This window comes from Thunnus albacares, chromosome 19 (genome assembly GCF_914725855.1).
Source record: "Thunnus albacares chromosome 19, fThuAlb1.1, whole genome shotgun sequence".
NCBI classification, from domain to species: domain Eukaryota; kingdom Metazoa; phylum Chordata; class Actinopteri; order Scombriformes; family Scombridae; genus Thunnus; species Thunnus albacares.
Genome location: NC_058124.1, coordinates 22,052,315 through 22,076,026, shown reverse-complemented (window position 1 = coordinate 22,076,026; position 23,712 = coordinate 22,052,315). Strand labels below are relative to the sequence as shown.

General features: G+C 37.2%; 3 protein-coding genes across 5 annotated transcripts in view; 2 read left to right on the top strand and 1 right to left on the bottom strand.

The window, feature by feature from the left end:
* Nucleotides 1-1,004: 1,004 nt before the first annotated feature.
* Nucleotides 1,005-8,068, top strand: slc52a2 (solute carrier family 52 member 2). The gene is made up of 4 exons (XM_044336561.1): nt 1,005-1,296; nt 4,570-5,425; nt 5,569-5,692; nt 6,602-8,068. The coding sequence occupies exons 1-4, from the start codon at nt 1,164-1,166 to the stop codon at nt 6,809-6,811; spliced, it is 1,323 nt and encodes a 440-aa protein (XP_044192496.1). The 5' UTR covers nt 1,005-1,163; the 3' UTR covers nt 6,812-8,068.
* Nucleotides 8,069-9,168: 1,100 nt separating this feature from the next.
* On the top strand, nt 9,169-13,422 carry si:ch73-196l6.5 (riboflavin transporter 2). Of its 2 annotated transcripts, none has more exons than XM_044335891.1 (4): nt 9,169-9,310; nt 10,589-11,619; nt 12,542-12,665; nt 12,834-13,422. In XM_044335891.1, the coding sequence occupies exons 2-4, from the start codon at nt 10,607-10,609 to the stop codon at nt 13,041-13,043; spliced, it is 1,347 nt and encodes a 448-aa protein (XP_044191826.1). In that variant the 5' UTR covers nt 9,169-9,310; nt 10,589-10,606; the 3' UTR covers nt 13,044-13,422. The 2 variants fall into 2 exon arrangements, with proteins under 2 accessions (XP_044191826.1, XP_044191827.1); XM_044335892.1 differs by having other exon boundaries at nt 9,169-9,314.
* Nucleotides 13,423-19,345: 5,923 nt separating this feature from the next.
* nfatc1 (nuclear factor of activated T cells 1) overlaps nt 19,346-23,712 on the bottom strand; it is a 47,950-nt gene continuing 43,583 nt past the window's right edge. The window contains exon 10 of one of the 2 annotated variants that reach the window (XM_044335530.1): nt 19,346-21,905. In XM_044335530.1, coding sequence (XP_044191465.1) covers nt 21,850-21,905 — 56 coding nt within the window. In that variant the 3' untranslated portion in view covers nt 19,346-21,849. The remainder of the gene's footprint in view (nt 21,906-23,712) is intronic. The other variant, XM_044335529.1, reaches the window with a different exon arrangement.

Here is a 23,712-nt window from a genome sequence, read left to right as displayed (position 1 = left end):
TTTTATTCAACCAGCGAGCTCTGCGAGGATGGTGCCTTCACGGTTCTCGGGAATACAGAAATTTATAGTAGATTGAGCATGAACAGTGCCGTAACTACGAGTCCACAGCAACGACGAGCAGAACCGGGTAATTTTAGGATGGGTCGTGAATTGTTATGTTTAGGTATTACCCTCCAGTTAAGGTCAGAAATTGGTTTTGTGGGTCTGCGTCGAACAGCCAACGTACGAATAATAGAAATAGTTTATTTGAAGAGCTTGATATAGTTGCCAAGGATGCTACAAATGCACTATGTTTGAATGAAAGGGATGAAAATATATGTATATATGTAGCAACACGAGTTGGCTACTTACCGAGGGTATAATTTGTGGTTTTCATAAAAGAACAAATCGTCTGTAAAACTGTAGTTGTAGTATTGACAAAAAATGATTTTGGATTGATATGCAAAACTTTATATCTAGATAAACTGGTCAAATGGCCATGCTTTATGGTAGTAATGTTAATTTATTTGGAGAATAACTCTGGTCAAGAATGTTAGCTTTTTAATCCAACTATTAATATAATATATGTATATATATATATATATATATATTGCAAATTCCTTATGCATAAAATGAAATGTACCAATAGAAAACCAAACTTTACCTTATTTCTAACTGATATTGAGCTCTATAATTCTCTAGTCAACGTGCAAAATAAAAAAGCAACAAAGACCCAAACAGTTTTGACAACATAAAACTATTGAATTATCTTACTTGATTATTAACGTTATTTTTTTCTTCATGTCATTTGTTTTTAATGAATGTAAAAAAGCTTATTGCACAATCCCGTAACCAAAATTTAAAAAAAAAAATTATGTCATATTTGAATTCCCTGGTACTTCGTTTCCTCTTTTTTTTGTTCCTCAAACTTGTTTATTTGTTTCTGGGGTTTTTTTGTTTGTTTTTTTGTTTTTTGTTTTTATTTGACTGTTTTCAATAAAGTTGAGAAGGGGAAGTTATGAAGTGTACGTGAAGGCATCCGAAGGGGGCGGGAACTTTGCGTAAGGGTCCACCATTCTTCAGGTTACTGCAGCGTGGAGGGTAACACATTGTCGGTGTGTTGTCCAAACAAAGGCGTCCGGCTCAGCAGCGTATTCTCTGTCCTCTTTGCCGGAGTGAGCGGCATGATGTCCGGCAGCTGGTGGAGCAGTGAAGCGGTGACCCACGGGCTGATGGCTCTGTTCGCCGTGGGCTCCTGGATTTCCGTCAACAGTCTGTGGGTCGAGCTCCCGGTGGTTGTCAATGTGCTGCCCGAAGGTCAGTGCGGTAACTTCTTAAGATGATATCATGTTTACTCAGGGTGGGAAATTAACTTCTTAAAATGTGAACATCTACCAGCCGCTGATAGATAAATGTTCAGTTTCACCAGCCACCCAATAGTAAATCATTATTTTGTGTCTGAAATCTACCAGCTTCTTTCATATTTTACCTGCCAGCATGTGGCTGGTGACTGGAGTGACTTCACATCTGTTATTATAATATATTTACACCTTTTGGGTCCCTTATTTATTATTATTATTCAAGCTTAACCCAAATTTGACGATGTTAGCCTGTGCCAAGTAATGCTAGCCAGCTAGCTTAACACATTTAAACTGAATACTACATTGAATTGGCATGAATATATAATATGGTATATATAATATATATCAATGATTAAAACAGTAATAAACAGAGTAAAGTACATTATATTTCCTCTTCTCAGGGATGGAATCAAGTACTGTACTTCAATTAGAGATGCACTGATATTGATATCGGATATCGGTCTTATACTGACTCAAATACCTGGATCAGCTATCCATTATTATTATTTTTAATAAATAACAATTCAGTAAATTAATATCTATGTGTTTATTTCTTACATTTTGCTTTACAAAGTTAGGATAGCAATGTGTAAGTCAAGCCTGATTTTGCCTTACACATATAAGAATGATCCCAGTCTCTTCCACGCCGTGAGGCATAACAGCTTATTAAATAAACACTGATATTGGTACACTGTATTGGCTGATATCCAAAGCCCAGGTATCAGCATCAGGACTGAATCAGATGGGTGCATCTCTAATGGGTGGAGAGGAGAGGAGGCGCCTGCACTTGTAAGAGTTGCTCTCCCTTCTCCTCACCCATGGCTCCCCTGAAATATTAGTATATTGTGTGTATATATAAGATATATTGCACCTCCTCCCTTTTGGAAATTGCAGTAGGCCATATAGCAATTTCGATAAAATTTCAATGAACTGTTCAACCCTAATAATATAATATGTAGTAATATAATAAGTAGTATGTAATTAGTAATATAACGCTTTTCACTTTAACTGTGTATTTTTTACATTATAGTATTGCTACTTTTACTTAATATAAAGATACTATTCTATATACTATCTAGATACTTTTATAGTGACTGTTACCATTAGATGATTGGTAGATGAATTCAAATTACTTTTTTTGTCATTGTATTATAAGCGATTATAATCCTAACATTATATTAAGTATAAATGTAACAGTCAAGTGATTCACTACTGTACTTTACTTTCTTGGTATTCGGGGGTTCAGTATTTTTAGTAAAGCTGGAAGGTACACCTCTCTATGTAATAATCGGACTGTTGCCTTTTACTGGGGCCTGTTTCAGAAAGCGAGTTTAGTGAAAACTCTGAGTTTTCAGTTCCAGAAAAAAGAGCTAAATTAAACTTGGTTTTCTTCCACAAACCCTGAGTTTCTCTCTGTCTCTTCCCTCTTATAGAACCAGACACACTGTTTCATTTCCTCATTCATTCAGTCCGTATCAAAGCTCATTCATTAGCGGAGGTTTACTATCTGTCACAATCTAAATCCTGGTTGGATATTAGTTTAGTTACTCAAGGACTTTCTAAAGTTTCGGCTTTCATGTGCATCAGGCATTTCTTTGAACAGTGGGGTTTTTCTCTCACATTCAGATATTAAACAGCGTGAATTCACCTTCAGCTCAGAATAAAACCTCTGAATGTCCTTCTGTTATAACACAGCTGTTAGTTTGTTAGAGCAGCTCCTGTGCTGAAATGTTTATTGCACATCATGTGTAATCTCAGTTTAAATTTAAACAATCAGTATGAAGCTTTAGACACGTGGGATCAATGAATAATTATCTCTATCACTCATGATGTGATCGGTCGCACTGATGGAACATCATTCCTACAATATAGTAGATGTTAATATGCTGAGTGAGCAGGATCGTGGTGCGGCTGCAGAATGTAGTTTGAGAATGAGATTTTTAAATCGGGAGCTTAATCTTAACATGTTTTAACAGCATTTTACATTGACAATGTTTAAATTTACTACATTTGTTGAAGCAGCTGAAATGTAATTCAGTGTAAATGTCACTGAATGTTGTTGAGCTGAGATACAAATAGATGTCTTAACATTTAAAATATTCTGAATTTTAACCTCGACGCCTTTTCAAGTACAAATCACCAAACACATTATTACTGATCAGACTGTGAGCTACAGTCATGTCTCTATGTCTTTGATCTATATATGTTTTAAATCTTTAACTATTTTTCTCATCTTCAGTTGCTGCTTCCTGTGTTTTGTCCATCAGATTAAAGCTGAACAAATATATTTAAAATATAATGTAGCTGCAGCCTGATACACAGTCAGATTCCACTTTATCATCATTAAGGAAATGTAAGTCTGCTAAATGATGAATTAACTTATTGACACTTTTCCCGTTTATCTTTTTTTCTAAAGATAAACGTACGTCGCCCACACACACATGCATTCATATCTCTACGTCCGCTGGCTCTGCCTTTTATTTACCCGTTGCCATGGTCACTCGTTGTATCGGGGCTCCATTGATGATGGCTTCTTTTTTTTTTTTTTATTCGTCACGCACACGCTTAACTCAGAGTGAACATACTCAGAGTTGATTGAACTGACTCTGATCAGCTGTTCTGAAACCAAAAACTCTGAGTTTCCTGTCTCGGGGTTCATCAACTCAGAGTTCAGGGTTTGACTCAGAGTTTGTTGAACCTGCTTTCTGAAACAGGCCCCTGGTCTTAAAGGCTGAATCTCTGAAAGTATTTGACAGTTATGGCTAAAGTAAAATTATCAATGAGTGCCTTTACTTGTGTGGCTACCATATCCCCATTACTGACAGTTTCTCCTTAAAACTGTCTTATTTGTAAATTTAATTATAGTTAATTAATTATAATTTCTTACTTAATGTTGTCAAATGCATATCTGTAAAAAAAAAACTCCTGTCACTGTCAGTGTACTGTAAGTTTATTGAAAAAGACATTTTAGTCATAGACCTTAGTCATGCATTAAACTCAATATTTATTCTTACTATAAGCTGCAACAATCAGTCATACACTTTAAACTGTTACACTGTTATCAATAATCAATAAAATACATGCATAGAAGAAGAAAAGCGATGCATTTGAGGATCCACATAATACAATATGAACCATAAAATGTAAAATATTGGTTGGATAATTCAAAATAAGTAATGTTTGGTGTCCCGTACTACCATAACTGATAATTGCTTTTTTCTTGTTTTAGAGTGGAACCTGCCTGCCTACCTCTCAGTGCTGATAGCGTTTGGGAACCTGGGTCCGATAGCAGTGACCATCACGCACCACTGTGCTCCGGGACGTTTAAACGAACGCGTCGTCATCCACTGCATCCAGGTGCTGGCGGTGGTGGCGTCTGCTTTTCTAGCTGTCTTCTGGTCACACACCGTCACAATAGCAGGAAAGGAAAGGTCGCTGCCCTTCCTGCTCTTCACCTTTGTGTTGTCTTTCGTGTCCTGTACGTCCAACGTCACCTTCCTGCCTTTTATGTTCCGCTACCCCCCTCAGTATATTCGTACTTTCTTCATCGGTCAGGGTTTAAGCGCCTTGTTCCCTTGCATCGTGGCTTTAGGACAAGGTGTTAACAAGCTGGAGTGTAAAACTGTGAACGGCACGGTGCAGCCGAACTATTTAAAAGAAAGCTTTCCGGCAGAGAACTTTTTCTGGTTCTTGTTCGTCATGTTGTCAGTCTCGGCCCTAAGCTTTCTGGCTTTGACACGAAGACAGACGGCGTCGGAGCAAGAGGCTCCGCCGCAAGAGTTTGACAACGCAGCGGTGATAAAGAACGGAGAGGAGACTCACCCGCTACACAACGGAGGGACGCCGGTGTCCGAGGAGCAGGTGCAGATGGAGGAACAGTTACCCCCTCAGACGTTTTGGACACAACGCAACATCTACCTGCTGATGCTGCTGGCGGTGTCCAACGCCCTCACCAACGGGGTCCTGCCTTCCGTCCAGAGTTTCTCCTGTCTGCCCTACGGCACCATGACCTTTCACCTCTCTGTGGTGCTTGGCAACATAGCAAACCCCCTGGCTTGCTTTCTAGCTATGTTTTTTGTCATGAGGTGAGAAAATACTTCACTTTTTGTACTTTTGTTTGAGTCAAACAACTTTTTAAATATTCATAAGAGCACAGTCAGTTGTTTTTTTACATTTGGTCATTGTGACTTATATAAAGCTTTATGATCTGCCTCATTTTGTCTTCCAGGTCCTCCACTGGTCTGGGTGTTTTGTCTTTAGCGGGTGGAGTATTTGCTGCATATCTAATGGCTTTAGCAGCACTCAGCCCCTGTCCTCCCCTCCTGGGAAACCCTTCTGGTGTGGCATTAGTGGTGAGTGGTGATACACATTTCAGATTTTTCAATACTAGTGCTGATGTCATATGTGAGTTTTGTTATTGATAGCAATATTAAAAACCCTTTTTTTTCCATTTGATAAAAAGTGAAGCATTCAGTTTTCCTCAAAAAAGGTTGTAGAAGGTATTAAAAAGTCCCGAATTTCATTTACAAAGTTCTTGAATAATTTTTTTTCTTCCCCGCTGTAGACAGTAACATTATCTATAATTTTTTTTTTGTTTGTGGTTGTAGGCTGTGTGGAGACATTATACATTTAAACACTATGTGTGAGACCTGGTGTGACAGTGGCTTGTGCATGCAGGAAGCCATTTAATCATTTTTGTGCCATCAGACCAGTAGAAAACTGTCAGTTAAAGCGGTCCAGGTTATCCAAACATAAAGCAGACATCTAAAGTTTTTTAGATGTCTACTTTATGTTTCAGTGCAGGAGAATTATTTCTTGTGACCTGACCAGCTGTCTTACTAATTTAAATTGCATCACAATGCTATAAATAAAAAAACACCAGTAGGGCAAAGAGTAAATTTTATTCTGAGCTGAGGGTGAAACCTGTGTGTGTGACAGAGATCGCTGTTCAGATAAATGCCTGAGTGAGCATAAAAATGATGACAGCAGTAAAGATAGTCCTCTGATAACGAAATAATACCTGACTGGGGTTTTGATCTTCCTCTCCAGGTATAAATCTCTGTAAATCAATGATCTTTAACACTGACTGGATCAGATAAGATCTGTGTTTCCCTTATCTCAAAATCTCAGAAAACTTTCACTGACCCCTCCTCCTGGAACAGACCTCAGAGCTCTACGACACAGAAGCTTCAGTGTTGTCTATTTTCCTTCACGCTCTCTACATCTGACTTACTTCATCTACTTGTTTGTGCCCTCTACAGGTCGTCTCCTGCATTATTTTCACCGGCCTCTTCTCCTATCTGAAGGTGGTGATTGGGACTTTGCTTCACGAAGCGGGTCACGCCGCCCTGCTGTGGTGCGGCATCTCTATACAGGCTGGCTCTCTTATCGGGGCCCTCACCATGTTCCCCCTGGTCAACGTCTATCAGGTGTTTTCCAGGGCACAAGATTGCGTGGATAACTGCAGTTAGCATGACCCAGATATGTTAAGTTTTTTTTTTATTTGTTTTTTTTTATATACACACAGCTCCCATTCATTCCTCATGGGAAATGACTGTTATGAACCCTGCTTTGAGGGTTCGTGAATGAAGCACCAGATCTTTGTTGACCTCATCTTTCTTATCGTGCCTCAGATGATGCATTCTCTTCAGATTTAGAGGTCTCTGAGTTTGTGAAAGTAAAAACATTCCCTCATAATGGGAGCATTGTGTTGCTGCACATTGGCCAAGGGGATGTAAAACGCATATGATGCAGTAATACCAAATGTGCTTTGTGTGGTATTTATAATGAATCTCTATGTAGCTGAAGTTGTTTACAAGTAAAGCAACAAACGCTACTGTTGGATTTTTTTCCCACTACAACGGATCATGTGAAGTTATTTACTCAGGGACACAATCGTTAACTTATTCAACCACATTTGTTGCTCCTCTGTCTAATTAATAAGAAATATTCATATTCAGAAGTAACAGTGGGCACCTAGATCCTAACTACAATCCAATCTCAACATAAAAGCAATCAGTGTTCATTTTTTAATTTCAGTGGCTATTTTCAAATGTATGGCTACCTCATCCGTTTGATTACACTTAAATATGATTTTTTTTTTTACACATAAAATGTTTTATACAAACATTTTATGGCATTTACAAGTCATTTGGGATGTTTATTCATTCATTCCACATATACAATAATGCTGTGTCGCCTCAAGGGAACAATATCAGGCTTTGGGAGTAGTTAAGTAATAAACAACAAATGCAACATTTCTGGTAAACAAGGGATTGTGTCATTTCAGTATTTGAAGTAATTATGTGTATCTTTGATATACACTACTACCTTTAAAAGTCAGTTTTATTAACCATGCTGCTACAGCACATCAGATTTACTGTATTAACTATTAAACTCTTCAGGAGTTTACAGAAGAAGAGTTTGTGAAATTTGCCTTAACTTTATAGTGGACAGCCTGCTTTTTTAAACAGTTATTACTTATCCGTCAATGTTAATGCTGATTTGTAATTGGATTCAATAATGTCCAATACCTGTGTGTGATCGATGTGCTTTTTAAAACTTTTTTGTATAAATGTAGCCATTTGTTTGTTGATTTTTTTTCAGTTGATTGTCAGGCATACTTTGTGTTCAGCATGACATACACACCATGTTTGTGACATCAGAAGACTGTTGTTGAGTGTAGTTTGAAATATCAGTGGTAAACAATAAAGATTTGTTGAAAATGATCCAAAGTTGTTGTTTTTTTTTTAACATACTCAATCAGTAATGGTGGGCTGTTTTGCCTCTGGGACTTCATTTAACCTTAGTGCTGTTCCCAGCATGAGTTTTGAAAAGCACTGATATATCATATTTTATAAGTATGGTATGAACACTGGATTTATCAGATTATGGAAAAAGGGACATATAAATACATGTAGATTTGTAGGTATTAGGAAAAGAATATAACTAGTTTAGCATTTCTGATCAGCACAGTTACCATGAGTTGAATCTAGTCATCAACACATTGAACCACAAGGAGAAAAGAACAGGATACTTAAAGTCATTACATTCATTGTAATGTGTGTAATGAAAATTACTGATCTGCTGAGGTACATTGTTTTATTTCTTAATTTAGAGAATAAATAATTGAAATTATATATTAAAATAAAATTAAAAACTACACTCTGGGAAATGTGCTTTGCTTTCTTGCTGAGGGCAAGATGAGAAGACGGATACCACTCAAATGTGTGTCTGTTATATATAAGGTTAGCTTAGCTTAGCATAAAGACTAGAAACAGCAAAAACACAAAAAATCATGTAACAAGTTGTTATCCTTTCGGAGGTTATGTATCAGGTGGATTTTGCCTTATTTCGTTACCTCTGGACAGAGCCAGGCTAGCTGTTTCCTCCTATTTCCAGTTTTTATGCTAAGCTAAGCTAACTGGCTACTGCCAACAATGATCCCTTATGTGATCAACTGATTAGTTGAATTAGTACAAACTGATTTTTGGTAGCTCAGATTCTTATCTTGTTTTGATTGCATAAGATTATATCTTCTTTTTTTTCTCTAAAAATTGCACAAGAATTTTTAATAATACATTTTCCTCCTTAAATTAACTTCACAAATGTGCAGTTATGCAGCTCAATGATCTAAACAACTTATTTGCACTTATGCTCCCATGATCCCCTTAAGCAGAATTAAAGAACTCTGCGGATTTTTGAATGTGTTCACTCATTCAGAAATTGCTTCAAGGCAAAGAAATGGGAGTGATGTGGCTGTAAATCACAACATGTGATGTCTCGACAGTGAAGGTAGGTAAAGACAATGACCAGTTAACCAAACGTGTCATGGTTGGCTACATGCACTCACACCCACTCCCCCCAAGGAGGGTTTAATCCCTTGGCGTACTCAGAGTTCACTGCACAGGACTTTGGCTTCTTTCTCTCTCTACAGAAATCTCCAAAGAAAACACTGCAACAAACAGCATGTGAGTATCTGCAGGGATGCATATCATCAATTTTTTAATTTTACTGACTTGGAACTGAATTGAATTGGAAAAAATGTTTTTTTTTAACTGTCAAGTCTTGTTCCTAAAATAAATTTAAACATTTTAACAACATTCTTTAATAACTCAATGTTAACTTAATGTTCATATTATGATATCAACATTCAGAGACTGTTTAACCATGCATTTTTTTATAACTTAATACAATTTTTAAAAAATGTATTCTTCAAAGTTGTTAATGTGCCTCCATGTTGCAGATGTAACAGATAATTCTTATTTTCAGTTAACTTTATGCTTTGAGGACTATCTTCTAACACATTGTTTGGATCTCTGAGTATTATTTTCCTCATTCTTTTATTGATCAAAGACTTCTCTGCAAGCCTTTTCTTTTTTCAATAAACAATGCACTGGTCAGATGTTTTCTTAGGTTATGTAATAGTTACTAGTGCAGTAGGTGGTCATGTTTGCTTTGCTGCTTGCTTGATGTTTTAAGCGGGTTTTACCTAAACCCTGCCTGTGATCAGATGAAACAACTTGGACATGGATGATGAAATATTTTGCATAAAATAAGAGTGTTACACATTACACAGTTAGAAGACAAGGAAAAGAAAAAATCTGAATACTGCACCTTCAGCAAGTGTTGCCACTGAGACGTTTCCTCATGGTGACACATTAATCTATGCTGCTGAGGTAACCATTGACACTTTGAGTAGAAAAGCATTGATTGTTGTATTGTCCAATTGTTTTTACTGTTGACGCAGTTCAACAAAATAAAGTCTACACCCATTTCTTCCCTGAAGACTCATAACCACCACATCCCGAACCCCTCCCTAAGTCAGGAGGTCACCAAAGTCAGGAAGATTCATTGTCTGAGAACTATGAATGACAATCCATTTGGTAGATTTTGAGATATTTCACAAGATAAGTGTAAAGGTTGTCTTGCTGGTGGCGTTTGAGGTAAAGATAAGGAATCACCAAAGTCATCAGGATTCATCTGATGGGCACCATGTGTATCTGTACAAAATTTCATGGCAATCCATCCAGTAGATGTTGAGATATTTCAGCCTGGACCAGGACCCTTGGCTAACATGGCTCAAAATGTCTATAACATGGTTTAAACAAGGATTAGACTTTCAGACTGGGGGCCCATGTTTGCAAATTCAGTAGTAACTTATACATCAAGATAATTTCTGAAACTATTTTGGAATAAAACCTACCAGCTGATCATGAAATTTACAGACCTTTTTTGCCTCCTTCTAGAAAAAGAACACCTCAAACATGTCGCTCCTCACCCACCTGTTGGCGTGTCTGTTCGGTATGGGCTCCTGGGTGTCCATCAACGGCCTGTGGGTGGAGCTGCCGCTGATTGTTCCCCAGATCCCTGAGGGCTGGTACCTGCCCTCGTACCTCTCCGTCCTCATCCAGATGGCCAACGTTGGGCCTCTCTTTGTCACTCTGATGCATCGTTTCCGGCCGGGCGCGCTGAACGAGGTGGCTGTCATATATGTGATTATCGCCCTGGGCACTGTGGCCAGTTTCCTGTTGGGTTTCTTCTGGAAGGAGACTGTTGTAGTGGCAGGTGTGCCCCGCAGTGTAGCTCTACTTGTCTTAACGTTCTTCCTCGCTGCTGTTGACTGCACTTCCTCTGTCACCTTCCTGCCCTTCATGATGCGTCTCAAGCCTCAGTATCTCACCACCTACTACATTGGAGAGGGTGTAAGTGGCCTGCTGCCTGCTCTAGTGGCTTTGATCCAGGGCGTTGGGGTTGTCCACTGCATAAACAGCACCCAGTCTCTGAACCAGACCCTGAACACCTCCAACAGCGCTGTGACCTTTGAAGTCTGGGCGCAGTACCAGCCGGCCAACTTCTCAGCTGAGGTGTTTTTCTTCATTTTGAGTGCCATGATGCTGGTGTGCCTGGCGGCCTTTCTGCTGCTGAACTACCACCCCGCTGTGGTCAGGGACCATCCTAATGGCCGATATACCAACGGAGTCAAAGAGAAACATCAGAAAAACAGGGAGTGGGTTGAGCAGAAGCCCATGATGGATCCATACAGACCTACAAACCAGAGGCGCAAAAGCAGCTTTGGCACTGGTGCTTACAGCTGGATGCAGGTGTCTTACATCTTTGTCATCTTGGCTTGGGTTAATGCTCTGTCCAACGTGGTGCTTCCATCGGTGCAGTCCTACTCGTGTATGCCATATGGTAACAATGCCTATCACCTATCAGCCACCATGGCTGCTGTGTCCAACCCTCTCGCCTGCTTCATCGCTATGTTCTTTCCAATAAGGTCAGTCTATTGGGGTGTAAAGCTTGTTACGGGGCAAGATACAGGACTGATGCTTTAGTACACACAAATTTTTTTTTTTAAAAAAGGCTTTTATCTATATAGCTTTTCTTAGAGGTTTTAGTGGAAACTGCAAATAATAGAATCTCTAATGGAAAAATGACTTTGAACAACCACAAATTGTTGTTTTTACACTTTTTAAATGTTTTTAATACAAATTAAACAAATGAGATATAACATGTTAATCACTGGAAGGCATATTTTTGTTACCTTTGGACAGAGCCATGCTTTTCCCCCTGTTTCCAGTCTTTATGCCAAGCTAAGCTAACCGTCTGTTGGCTTCATATTTACCATACAGACATGAGAATGGTATCGATTTCTCATTTAACTCTCTAGACTCTCTATTAAGAAAACAAACATATTTTATTGTCTTAGTTCCCCGAATTTTGATCTATTAAAGAAGTTTAAGTTTTTAAAATAAGTCAAATTCCTTGTGTACGAATAAATAATGTTGGATGAATAATGCCCAACTGAAGAGATCAATGTCCTCATAAAGATAAAGTGAAAACTTACAGACCTTGGTTGGAGTTCTTCAGCCGGCCATAAACCATAATTGAAACACAACTTCACACAAACTGATTTTACAATCCTGGAGTAGGTTAAACACTTTAAATGTTTCCTGATTAAATTTTCAGGCAGAAACTCTTAAACAGTTTTAATGAACAACAGTTAATGAAATTTCACAAAAATTACTAATACTACTTTTGGGGGTCATAACCAATCAGATTTACTTAACATTGCAAGTCATTTTTCAACCACAGATTGATTATTTCCATGTTTGTAGTGAAAATATTGTATCACATATTTTTTTTCCTGCTCTCTAAATGCAAAAATGCATCCTGGCTACTTATCTGTCATTTCACAGATCCCTGCTGTTGATGGGAGCCCTCACAGTGATCGGCAGTGGAGTTGGAGCTTTTATAATGGGCATGGCAGTACTGAGTCCATGCCCACTGCTGGTTAATGACAGCTCAGGTGATATCATCATTGTGAGTGCACTGTTAAACTTCATTTACTCAAATAATCTATTTAATCCTCTTAAAATTAATGTTACAGCAACAGTTAATTAGAAAATTGATTTTTTTTGCCACAGAAATGTTGAGATTAAGTGTCAACAGTGTTCAAACATGTAGCACTAACCTCCCTCCTCTCCACAGGTGATGGCCTGGGTCATCTTTATTCTCACTCTGTCCTATGTGAAGGTGATCATCGGGGTGATCCTGCGTGATGAGGGCCACAGTGCCCTCGTGTGGTGTGGAGCTGTAGTGCAGTTAGGCTCTCTGCTGGGCGCTGTGACCATGTTTCCACTGGTCAGTGTGTACAGTTTCTTCTCATCAGGAGACCCGTGTAGCACAACATGTCCCTAAGTGAAGACATTGTGCAGAAGAGACTGGAGGCAGATACAGGAAAGACTTGATAGGTGTCCTTTCTTTAATTGAAACAAGATATTCAGTGGAGGAAAGAACGTGAGAAATCAGGTTGAAGCCTACTGTATGTCTTGTTTTTTTTTTTTTCAATAAAACAAACAAGCTAGTTTTATTGAAGCTGCACTGACCATGTTGCTAATAAATGTTATGATTTCAGACAGGATGAAAATGTTGCAGATGAAGCAGTGAATTTACATTGTGTGATGAATGTACAAGTAGATGCAGTTCAGACCTCAAGAGAATTAAAGGACGGGTTCACAGTTTTCCAAGTCTGCCTTAAAGTGATCGTCAGGAGCCCAAATGAACATTGAAATAGGTTTTTTTTTGTCATAATCATTCCTCCGGTTCATACTGACCATTAGAAGATCCCTTCATAATGCATTTACAATGTAAGTGATGGGGGACAAAATCTACAGTCCTCCTTCTGTGCAAAAATGTATTAAGAAGTTTTTCTGAAGCTAATATGAAGTTCCTCTTTTTGTTACTATACTTCCACCACAGCTTCACAGGAAAACACAAAGAGGGAATTTGATGCTAAAAACACTGTAAATATCCACTTGATATAAATAACTCTGACTCTCCACACACATTTGCAAATGATATTGCCACAATAATAACCCCATACTCTGTCACTTCCAGTGAAAGCACATTTGAAGGGGATCTTTTAATAGCCAGTATAAACAGGAGAAATGATTACAGCAAGGAAAACCTCTTTCAGTGTTCATATGAGCACCTGACTGTTGTATTAAGTCTTGAAAAATTGTGAACCTGTCCTTTAAATGTTGGGTCCTTAACATCTGCCACGACAGAGGTATGTGTGTTTGTACTATATAGTCAAAGCTGCTATTGCAACTCTTAAAGTCCAACTGAAATCACCTTTTTTTGCAGTCAATATCAATGGAAAAATATCAGAAATGCTCCTTTTTGTGTCAGAGGCTTGTTTGATTGACATTAGCTGATTTGATTCGCTACGTCTCCAGCTACGTAAGCAGATGGCAGAACGGTATTTAATCAAATAAAATGCAAAAGTAGGGGGCATCATCATGAAATCAAATAATTGAAAATATAAGTTTCTCCCTTTTGGTTTCTGATTTTTTTTCTTTCAGAGGAGACCACAGGACAAAGCAGATATATTTGCTGTACTAGCAATTTAATTTCAGTTGGACTTTAAGGATAAAACAGAGGAAGGAAACGACTCTACTCCTTACTTTTATATTAGATCTCGAGAAAACCTCACCAGCCAGGCATCTATTGAATCTATTGATTTCCATTTAATTAACAAGTATGATAATGATTCACCTATTTTTCTTTTCACTGTATGATCATTCAACCAACTTATCCTAATTGTTTGTACATTTTTAGTGACAAACTTTTTTCTTTTGTTTAAAGGTGTCATATATCAGGTGTGCTTTTATGCAGCTTATGGAAATATGCCTACATGTTCTCCCTTCTTAATGTTTTTCCTGTCTTTTTCGCCATTATCTTGCATGGATTTTCATCTGGTTTGATTTTCCAAAGCCTTACTGTTCAGTCAGTTTTCATGTGACAGCTACCAAACTTCACGCGCTACCTCAGGCAATGCCACCAAACACTCACTGAATGGCACCTCGGCCCCCCTTCTTGCCTTTTTGTCTGGAGGACTGGGGGTACCATTGTGGCCATGTACCATTGTTTAAGTGTGAATTCATATCCGAAGTTCTTGGACTGGAGGTTGCACTTTTTTGGGGGCTCCGATCTAAATCTTATGGGGCTTCAATCTAAAATCTCAACTAGGGCACCAACATGGTCCTGTATATAACGTATCAGTGTATTGACAGTAACAACATCTGTTACAACTGACTACATCTGACTAGTGTAGTACTTCTTCAGTCATGTGAATGATTTGTAATATAATGATTATTTTTTATTTACATGTATTGTAATCATATTATTAACTGTATGATATAACATTGCACAATAAATATATAATCCCAACATTACTAAAGGAACATATCGCATCTGTTCTCTTTGTAACATGATGATCTGACTGGAATCAAACATCAGAGAATCAAGAACATAATAAGCAAAAAAAAATGCCAGAATGCAACACAATAGATATGATAAATAAATAAACACATACTGAATAAATAATCAAATAAATACAGTTAGTAAGTTAGTAAATTAAAGTAGTAAAAATTCCATTGAGATTCTTTGTCAAACACACATGTCCAAAGATAACAAAATATCCAGATTACTAAGCTTTTGTACTTTGCCTGCTTGCAGCTTTCTTTAAAGAACACAAGGTGTCTCTGTAGTGGTGAGTCAGTCATTGCTGTCTTGTGCATTTCACAATAATAAATTGACAATACATTACATTTTATTCCTTTTCTTTTGATATTCATAATTATGTCTTATTGTATTTAGATTGTAGTTGTCATCTCTCTGTGAAGCACTTTGGTTAAAATTCGTTGTTTTTAATGTGCTCTGTAAATAAAGTGTGTGGACTCACAAACACTACAACCGTATGTGATTGTTGAACATCTTATTCACAAGTGTGTATACAGGGGTGTCCACATATTTCTGGTCGTATATGTATAGAATATGTTTAAACTGAGGACAGTGTCACGTTGTGAGTACGGCACAACCTAAAATCTGTTAGACAGTATGCGTCTTTTCATGATTACTAGGACATGATTTTCTACTAAAACATACAGATACAAAACCAATTTTCATATTTACATCACCACAGACTGACAGTGCAAAAGGAAAAAAAAAGACGTCCTCTAACTTTGCATAACATTTTCATATGATGTTATGTTGTTGCTGTTGTTTTTGTTTTTTTTTTGTTTTTTTTTTTTACCACACTCTATCATTCAATCTATGATTTCCATTTTGGGATTAGACACATTAGAGACATAAAAGACATTAGAGAGCTCTTCTTGAGGCAGGAACCTGCTAAATTTATGACAAATCTCAACCAATGAGATTATTCCTCCATCTAAGAGTTACTGTTATGACCAAATCTCCATCCTACAGTCCAAAGTTTGCTTCAAAGTCTATATTTTCACATTTTCACAATCAGATGATTGTTGTTTTTTAAGACATCATTATGTAAGATAGTAGACATGTTTTTACAAGGCTGAGTTCAGATAAATCAACTTAGCTAAGAATTTAAGTGATGGGGATGAGATGTGTGTAACAGCGAGGTGGAGAGTTGTTCAGCATTGTCGTCATTAGTAGCAGGGATCGAAGGAACTTTTAAGACTTTTCTCATTTTAAGCAGATAAACAACTTCCCTTGTGTGGAGAGGTAAAATATTGGATGCACAAGACTCGCAACAGACAACAGGAGTAAACATCCCGGGATAACTAAACAGCGATACACACAATTATCCAGAATTAACCCATACAGTAAGGTCGCTGGAACGTAACAAAACAAGACCATGCCAGAAGTGGCACAGATAGTTTTGAAGGCTCGTCTCTTGATAGGATGCACCTTGTCTCTCCCTGGGCCAGAATGTTTGAGCGCCTGTGCAATACTGACACTGCATCGCACCATTAGTGCAGTCATGAGAGCCATCACAAATAATGGGATTTTTTCCACAGTCTTTGTAAGAGAAGAATTGTCGTCTTCAGCAATAAAACTTGCAAAAGCAGTGGGCACAGAAAAGAGCCACACTAACCCGGCACAAACCTCCCTGCATCTGTATTTCTTCAACAGCGGATAAGACGTGGGGTGAATCACGGCAACATATCTCTCCACGCAGACAAAAGACAAACTCATTGGCCCCCCGATTTGTACATACACAAACAAAAACTTGAGGATGTGAAACTGGGCACATGGCATGGAAATAAACACAAATAAATGCAAGCTTAGCATGAAGTACTCCAAGTTGTGGAAGATAGCTAAATTGCAATTCAGGATATCTGTCGTCTTCTTAGATGTGCAGGTGATCCACAGCAGTCTGGCAATCACTGGCTGTCCCACAAGAAGATTAAAAATGTTAATCAGTGAGAGAAACACAAGGTGGCCCAGTCCACAATCACAATCCTCAGGTTTGCTGGAGTTGAGCGTGACATTGGTGAATGTATTCTCCATCTTACCAGACTTTGGTTCAGAGCTGGAAGAAACAAAACTGTCGGATAATAATTAATGTAAAAGCAAAGAGAGCTGCAGATAATGGATAAATACACAAACACATACAGCAAAATTCATTAACATCTTCAGATTCCTACATGCCAAAAACTGACCTTGTGACTTTGTAATTTTAGCCCAGTATTTTTCTTTACAAATTTGACATATTCTCTTCTAAAAGGTAATAAAAACACACCAATGCAAGATTATTTAAACATTTTTCTAGTACAAATAAACTAGTAGAGCAGATCACTGCACCAAAATAGGGTTGATTCTTGAAAAATGATTAAAACTGTTTGCTTTGAGGGAAAAAAAAAGGCAAAAATATTCTCACTATCTGGCAGCCATTTATGGAAATAAATTATAGGTCAAGAAACATAATAAAACATTTTTGTTTGAGCAGATATGATAAACACTAACTTATGTTTATTACTACTAACTTAACTTACATATAGTCATACTGCAATAAAGTAAATATTAACTTATATTTTTATTATACACATATACAATTATACACATAATCATACAATTAAACAATCAACACAGTTGAGTGCTTACCAGGTGTGTTCAGCTGCTGCTCGGACGTCACCAAAGGATGACAGGAAGAATAATCTACTGACTGAGTAAAAATGACACCTAATTTTCCTAAAAGATGTAAAACAGGTGCAAGCCAACCAAGCAAAACCAACAAACTGTGAGTCAAATGCGTCCTTATTTTCATAACAGCAGAGTTTCGGTTGCACCGGAGGTTTAAGGCTGTGACAAGATCAGACGTTAAGAAAAATTAAAAAAAACTCCCAGAAGTGTTTGTCAGTGCTGAGACTGATTCCATGATTAAAGTTAAGCAGAAATCGTGCAGACCTCATGGTGTCAGTGTGCACCATAACTTCAACCCAAAGCGCTGGAGAAGCACTGAGCAGCACGCTTTATATTACATAATATAAAACAGACTAGAAATTAGAACTGTTTCACATATAAGATTGAATCTGTCTGGAATTATTGATCATGAAGATGAGATGAAAGCTTTTTAACTGATATAGATCTTTAATGAAAGGGTGAACTCTGTGGATGCAGGGATGAGTAATGTGTGCTGTTGATGGATGTGAGATTGATTTCTGTTTTAGTACTAGAGCTACAGTAGAGTCGAAAATCTTTGTCAGGGGAGTTTTTGTTTTCGTGGCGATATCAAATATTTCAGTGTTGGTTCTCTTTTCCCCTGGCTGTTTTCATTTGAAGACACTGAAGTTGTCTCTACTCACAAAAAAGGAGATGCAAGTTCTTATTTTTTTACATTAAATTTTGTTTTCATTGCATAATCTTATTACTTAACTTTATGTACCTTTTTTGAATTATGCCATTTTTCTCTTTGTATGCTTTTAAATGTATTCAATAAACATTGAACTTAAAAGTAAAGTACAGTTTACAAGATCCAAAACTCTATTTTGATTCAATTTTATAGGTAAATCACTGAAATAGAATTCAGTTGACTTAAATAAAAGCTGTATAAACACAACTAGCAAGACTTTACTGAATATATTGAACTTCCTGAAATCCTCTTCATCAGTAACATATGATTCCAACTTTCTCTTGACAACAATCTGCAGTCTCAGGTTAACGCGAGGTGATTTTAAAGGACTATACTGGTGTTTTCTGTTAGTTTTAGCTCCTTACAAACCATTATATTTCTGCTGAACATTTTCAAAAGCATGATATTCAGTTTAATGGATGTATTTCTACTACAGCACTATTCTATTCTAGGCAACCTTTGGTTTAAATTTGAAATCCTGAGAAACCGGCTTTGTATGTAACATGCAAAACACCTGGTATTGCTTTTCTTATATAAAATCCTTCCCAGTGCAGCTGTGACTACAACTGGAGATGATGAGTATAAATTTACACTCCAGATAAGGCATAAATACAAATGGAAGACATACCAGACTGGATTTTGTATAGTTAAGGATGAGGCAGAGGAACCTTAACAGATAGTTATAGTTATTATAATAATATTTTTATTGTCTCTGCTGCTCATATTAATCTAACCTGAAGACCTCCTCCGGAAAATTCTATTATAATGTGATGACACATAGATTTCTAGCCCCTTGTTTGTAGTGAGACACATATCATACGGATGAAAGAGATGAAGGCTTATTTATTGACAAATACACAAAATAGAACACAAAGCAGAATTATGAGTTGTAGACTAACAATAACCTCCTCAGTAAACATTTCAGTACGGCTTCTTTCATGCCCTTCAGTTACATGGATTAAGACTCATAAATACATATAAAGGTGTGAGAACTGTGTGTGTGTGTGTGTAAGCCCATTAAATCTTGCTGTAAGAGCGCAAAACAAATTAGTACATAAACCACAGTATGCAGGTAACCATGTAAAAGAAGCTGTATGATAAACATGAATAAACAGAGCACATGCTAAGAGAATAAATATGAAAATACAAAAACAAACAAAGAATTTGTACTTGTATTGCTGTTCACCGTTGTTGAGTATTCTTTGGATCAGAGGCCTTCTCTGTTACAACGGTGAATGTTAACATTCTTTTAGAGACTAATGCTACCTGCATGTTGCATAGCTTCCAGGGTGTAATAATAGTCAAGCTTTGTCAAAACTGAGATGATTTCTTCCTTTGATAGAAGTCCAACCAGTATTACTGTAGCCAACAGATTACACAAAGTTCATGTCGTCAAGTCAGTATGTGGTCTGTATTGTTTATATGAAGAAAATGATTCAAAATGACTCAATATCCTGTGATTACACATCAACTGAAAAGTTTTGCCATTGCTGTGTGACTTAAAGTGACAGAACCATGTTGCCTTAATGGATTAAGTACAAGTAATACCACAGGTTTAGTGGTTAAGTGCTTATTGTTGATTGTGAATACAGAAAATGTATTCTATTTTTATTCATCTTAAAAGGGGACATATTATGCTTTTTGTGATTTTCTGTTATTTATATACTGTTATGATGATGTCAGTTATGATTTAGAGAAAGGCTGAGAAGAAAAACAGTTGGAGGACCATGAAAGCCAACCTTCGGATCGAAGATGGCACAAATGGTTGCTTGGTTGATATGATGTCGCATATCTATGTAAAACATGGTCAAAGTTCCAAAACTTGAGGTTTGCATATGTAGAAATGCTCCCTGCAAGTCAAACACCAGGGCTTCAACCTGCTCTGAAAGCTTTGTTTGCGACATATTTTTCTACGTTGCCGACAAGCTGATGTCGGCTCGTCATCCGTTCCATAGCCTTTATTGCTAAGGTTGTTTTTTTCGTGTGTTGTTCGCATTGTCCACTCTCATATTTTGGATCGGATTTTGGCTCAAATATGTACGGATGTATTTGAGAAGTTGATATTTTGAGTAAAGAATGAGAAAAAGTAGTGAGTGAGAAATCCTACTACTATACTCTGTTGCATGATTTGTTGATGTAGCTTCCAGAGTTAGCGGAAATCTCCTGAGGGGCAGCTTCCAAGAGCTGGCCAATCAGAACAGAGTGGGCTCATCGGGAGGCGGGCCTTAAAGAGACAGGAGCTAAAACGGCCTGTTTCATACAGAGGCTAAACTGAGGGCCCGTGTAAAGGGTCAGTGTGAGGTAAATAAGGAGTTTTTTGAACTGTAAATCATGGAAATACATATCAATGCAGCCCAAAATTAAAAATATAGACCTGTAAATGTGCATAATATATCCCCTTTAATTTAATCTCTCCAAACAAATGTCCATCAAAAATGCAAACCAAATATGATTTAAAGTGAGACTTTGCAATTTTTGAAAGAAGAAATAAAACATTTTTCCTGTTGACCTCATTAGAAATAAAATGCATCCTTGATCAATTAAACACACACATGGGTTTTGCTATTACAACCTTACTTGGTCTGGTATGACCAGTAGCTTATAGTGGCTAATTTAGATAGATATTACTGTGTAACGGACATTGCTTAGTCAGCGCACTGACTTTAAGACTCTTTTCTATTTGTGCTACTATTACACTATCTTTTAGCTTTTACATTATCCCATAATTGTCACTTGTGGCCAAAGTAGTCCCAGTTCAGCAAAAGCTACATAGACTTGCTTTAAAAAAATCTTCAATCTTACATTTTGAGGTTGAACTTGTGAAGTCAAACTTTCTGCTTCCAGTCAAAAAGGCACTTTTCTTTTAAAGTGTCTCTCTGTAAAGCCAGATATGCAAACTGAAGCACTACAGACACTGTATATACAAATTACATAACTCATAGGCACTGAATCATTTACAAACTGCAGCAAAAAAAGATACATATATATATAAAACAATGCTTGGTCCTCTAAAAGCATATTTGTTGTGGGGTTGAGGGTGGCAGGTTTGGTTGCTACATAATCAATTTACACATCTTTAAAAAAGTCAGTCATGTGATTTAATCCTTGGATAAATTCTGTGTAAAGGCATTATATATGAAAAAAAAAACAAGGCACACGATGGACCCTGGTCATCTGGACAATACATTTACATTTGTTCTCCTTGCATTTCCTGCTGTTGCTTCCTGCAGGTTGTAGTCCAAGCACGCACAGCATAGTGTCAGTTCTGTTTGGCGTTTCCCTTTTTTTTTTTTGGTTTCCTGTGTCAGTTTTGGTGGTGACGGGAAACTATGCGTGGCTGTGGACGGAGATGCTTGACAGGTCATTCCTGATGATCTCATTGACTGCAAAAGAAAAGAGAGAAAAGGATGGTTGGTATATTAGATACTTTACAACGACATCTACAAGGAATAAAGACTGCTGGCATGTATAGTATAACATGTAACACTGAAGTATATTGCAGTATTACTTGCAGGTAATAAAAATGTTCCTTCGCTATTAGCTCACTCCTTTTAGACAACTACACAGAATACAGCGGGAGTCAAACATTCTTCTAAACTTACACACAAAATGTTAACAGTCTCAACTTAAAAACTTGTCTCTGCTTCATGCTTTTTTCTGTTTTCATTGATTCCTCAACTACAGCAAGTGACTTAGGTCATTGTTACAGAGAATATGTCCCACAATATTATTTCCCATTTACTGTCTGGAACATGTAACACACTGTATGTAACACCTTTGAAAATAGCTTCAATCTGAGTTTTTTGTTGTTGTTTGTAATTGTAATTCTGTTGTGTCTGTAAATGGTGAACGGAGTCTTCAGTTTGTCTGTGTAAATGCTCTTAAGTATATTACTGTACTGTGTGTGTGTGCATTTATGTATTTGTATGTGTATGTAAGTACATTTACAGTGTATATACATATACATATATAAACAGTATACTGTATATCAATAAAAAGTTGATCACACAAAAAAAATCTGCATTAATTGATTTTTATTTGGCAGTGCAACAAGCTGCCAACACAACACTGACTTATTATGACCTTTTTAAGTTGATATGGCTATAATTTAAGCACTGAACTGTTTCTAATTTACAAGACCAGCAGACATGGAGTGACGTTAATTTAGAATCATGTTTTTGTGACCATATGAATGTAAGTCCAATATTCACTCCAATTTTTAGCTCTGATTTGGTCTCTACCAACTCCTGAGGGAAATATCTGTCTCTTTAGCTGCCTGCTGTGTCTGGAAACAACACTGATGACAGCGATGAGAGTGAAACAAGTGAAACATAAAACCAAAACAAAGAGATTGAGAGTCATCTGATAATTATCTGTCGGTCCGTCACTAGAAGCAGCACCTTTCATATTACACATAGTCCTTTTTCCATTGTTAATAAGAAAATTGATTAGTGCAGCTTTAAGGTAATATTTTCCACCACTGTGAATTAAATTCTCTGACCTATTTAGGACCTGTTATTTCCTTAGAGTCAATTTAATAGAATCACTTTATATCTGAAATCCCCAGACATTTCTTATCAAGAGAGATGATGCAACCTGCTGCTGTCCCTAAAGGATCCAGGTGCACTTGTTTATCTGTTTTTATCAGCTGCGTTCTTTGGCTGACGAAGGAAGATGATCTACAAGCAATTCAGCTAAACTAAAGTAGAAAAATATATAAATATCAATGCACTGATAACAGAGAAAGGAGCATTTCTTCCCACACTGAAGGGGTTTGAGATGTTTCATTTTTCATTAGCTTTTACCGTCGTTATCTGTGAACTCATTTATTTGAGGAGACAGCCTCCACTATTCCTCCCTGTTTAATCAGCTTCTCACATTTTTTTAAATTTACTTTTTATTAGGTTGTCTTTTAAAGAACACAGATAAACAAAAGTTATACATATGGACATAAATCACACACACTTTAAAGGAAAAAACTAGTCAAAAATAAAATAAACAACAAGGGGAGGATCCATCTCTTAAATAAACAACAAAATCTACCACTAACAACACCATCAACAAGTATCTCACTTTGCACAGTGAAGCTCTTCTAGATCACCAAGGTACATGATTTTAAAATTAAAATGGATTTTCATCTTAAAAACAGCCTCCAGGACAACGTGGACGCTTCTCCAAAATGGAGCCACA

Excerpts from the sequence above, each read along its gene's own strand:
- slc52a2 (XM_044336561.1), top strand. The coding sequence starts at position 1,164 with ATGATGTCCGGCAGCTGGTGGAGCAGTGAAGCGGTGACCCACGGGCTG. Across the intron at positions 5,426-5,568 it reads GCTATGTTTTTTGTCATGAG|GTCCTCCACTGGTCTGGGTG; the intron begins GTGAGAAAATAC and ends TTTGTCTTCCAG. Across the intron at positions 5,693-6,601 it reads CTTCTGGTGTGGCATTAGTG|GTCGTCTCCTGCATTATTTT; the intron begins GTGAGTGGTGAT and ends TGCCCTCTACAG.
- si:ch73-196l6.5 (XM_044335891.1), top strand. The coding sequence starts at position 10,607 with ATGTCGCTCCTCACCCACCTGTTGGCGTGTCTGTTCGGTATGGGCTCC. Across the intron at positions 11,620-12,541 it reads GCTATGTTCTTTCCAATAAG|ATCCCTGCTGTTGATGGGAG; the intron begins GTCAGTCTATTG and ends GTCATTTCACAG. Across the intron at positions 12,666-12,833 it reads GCTCAGGTGATATCATCATT|GTGATGGCCTGGGTCATCTT; the intron begins GTGAGTGCACTG and ends TCCTCTCCACAG.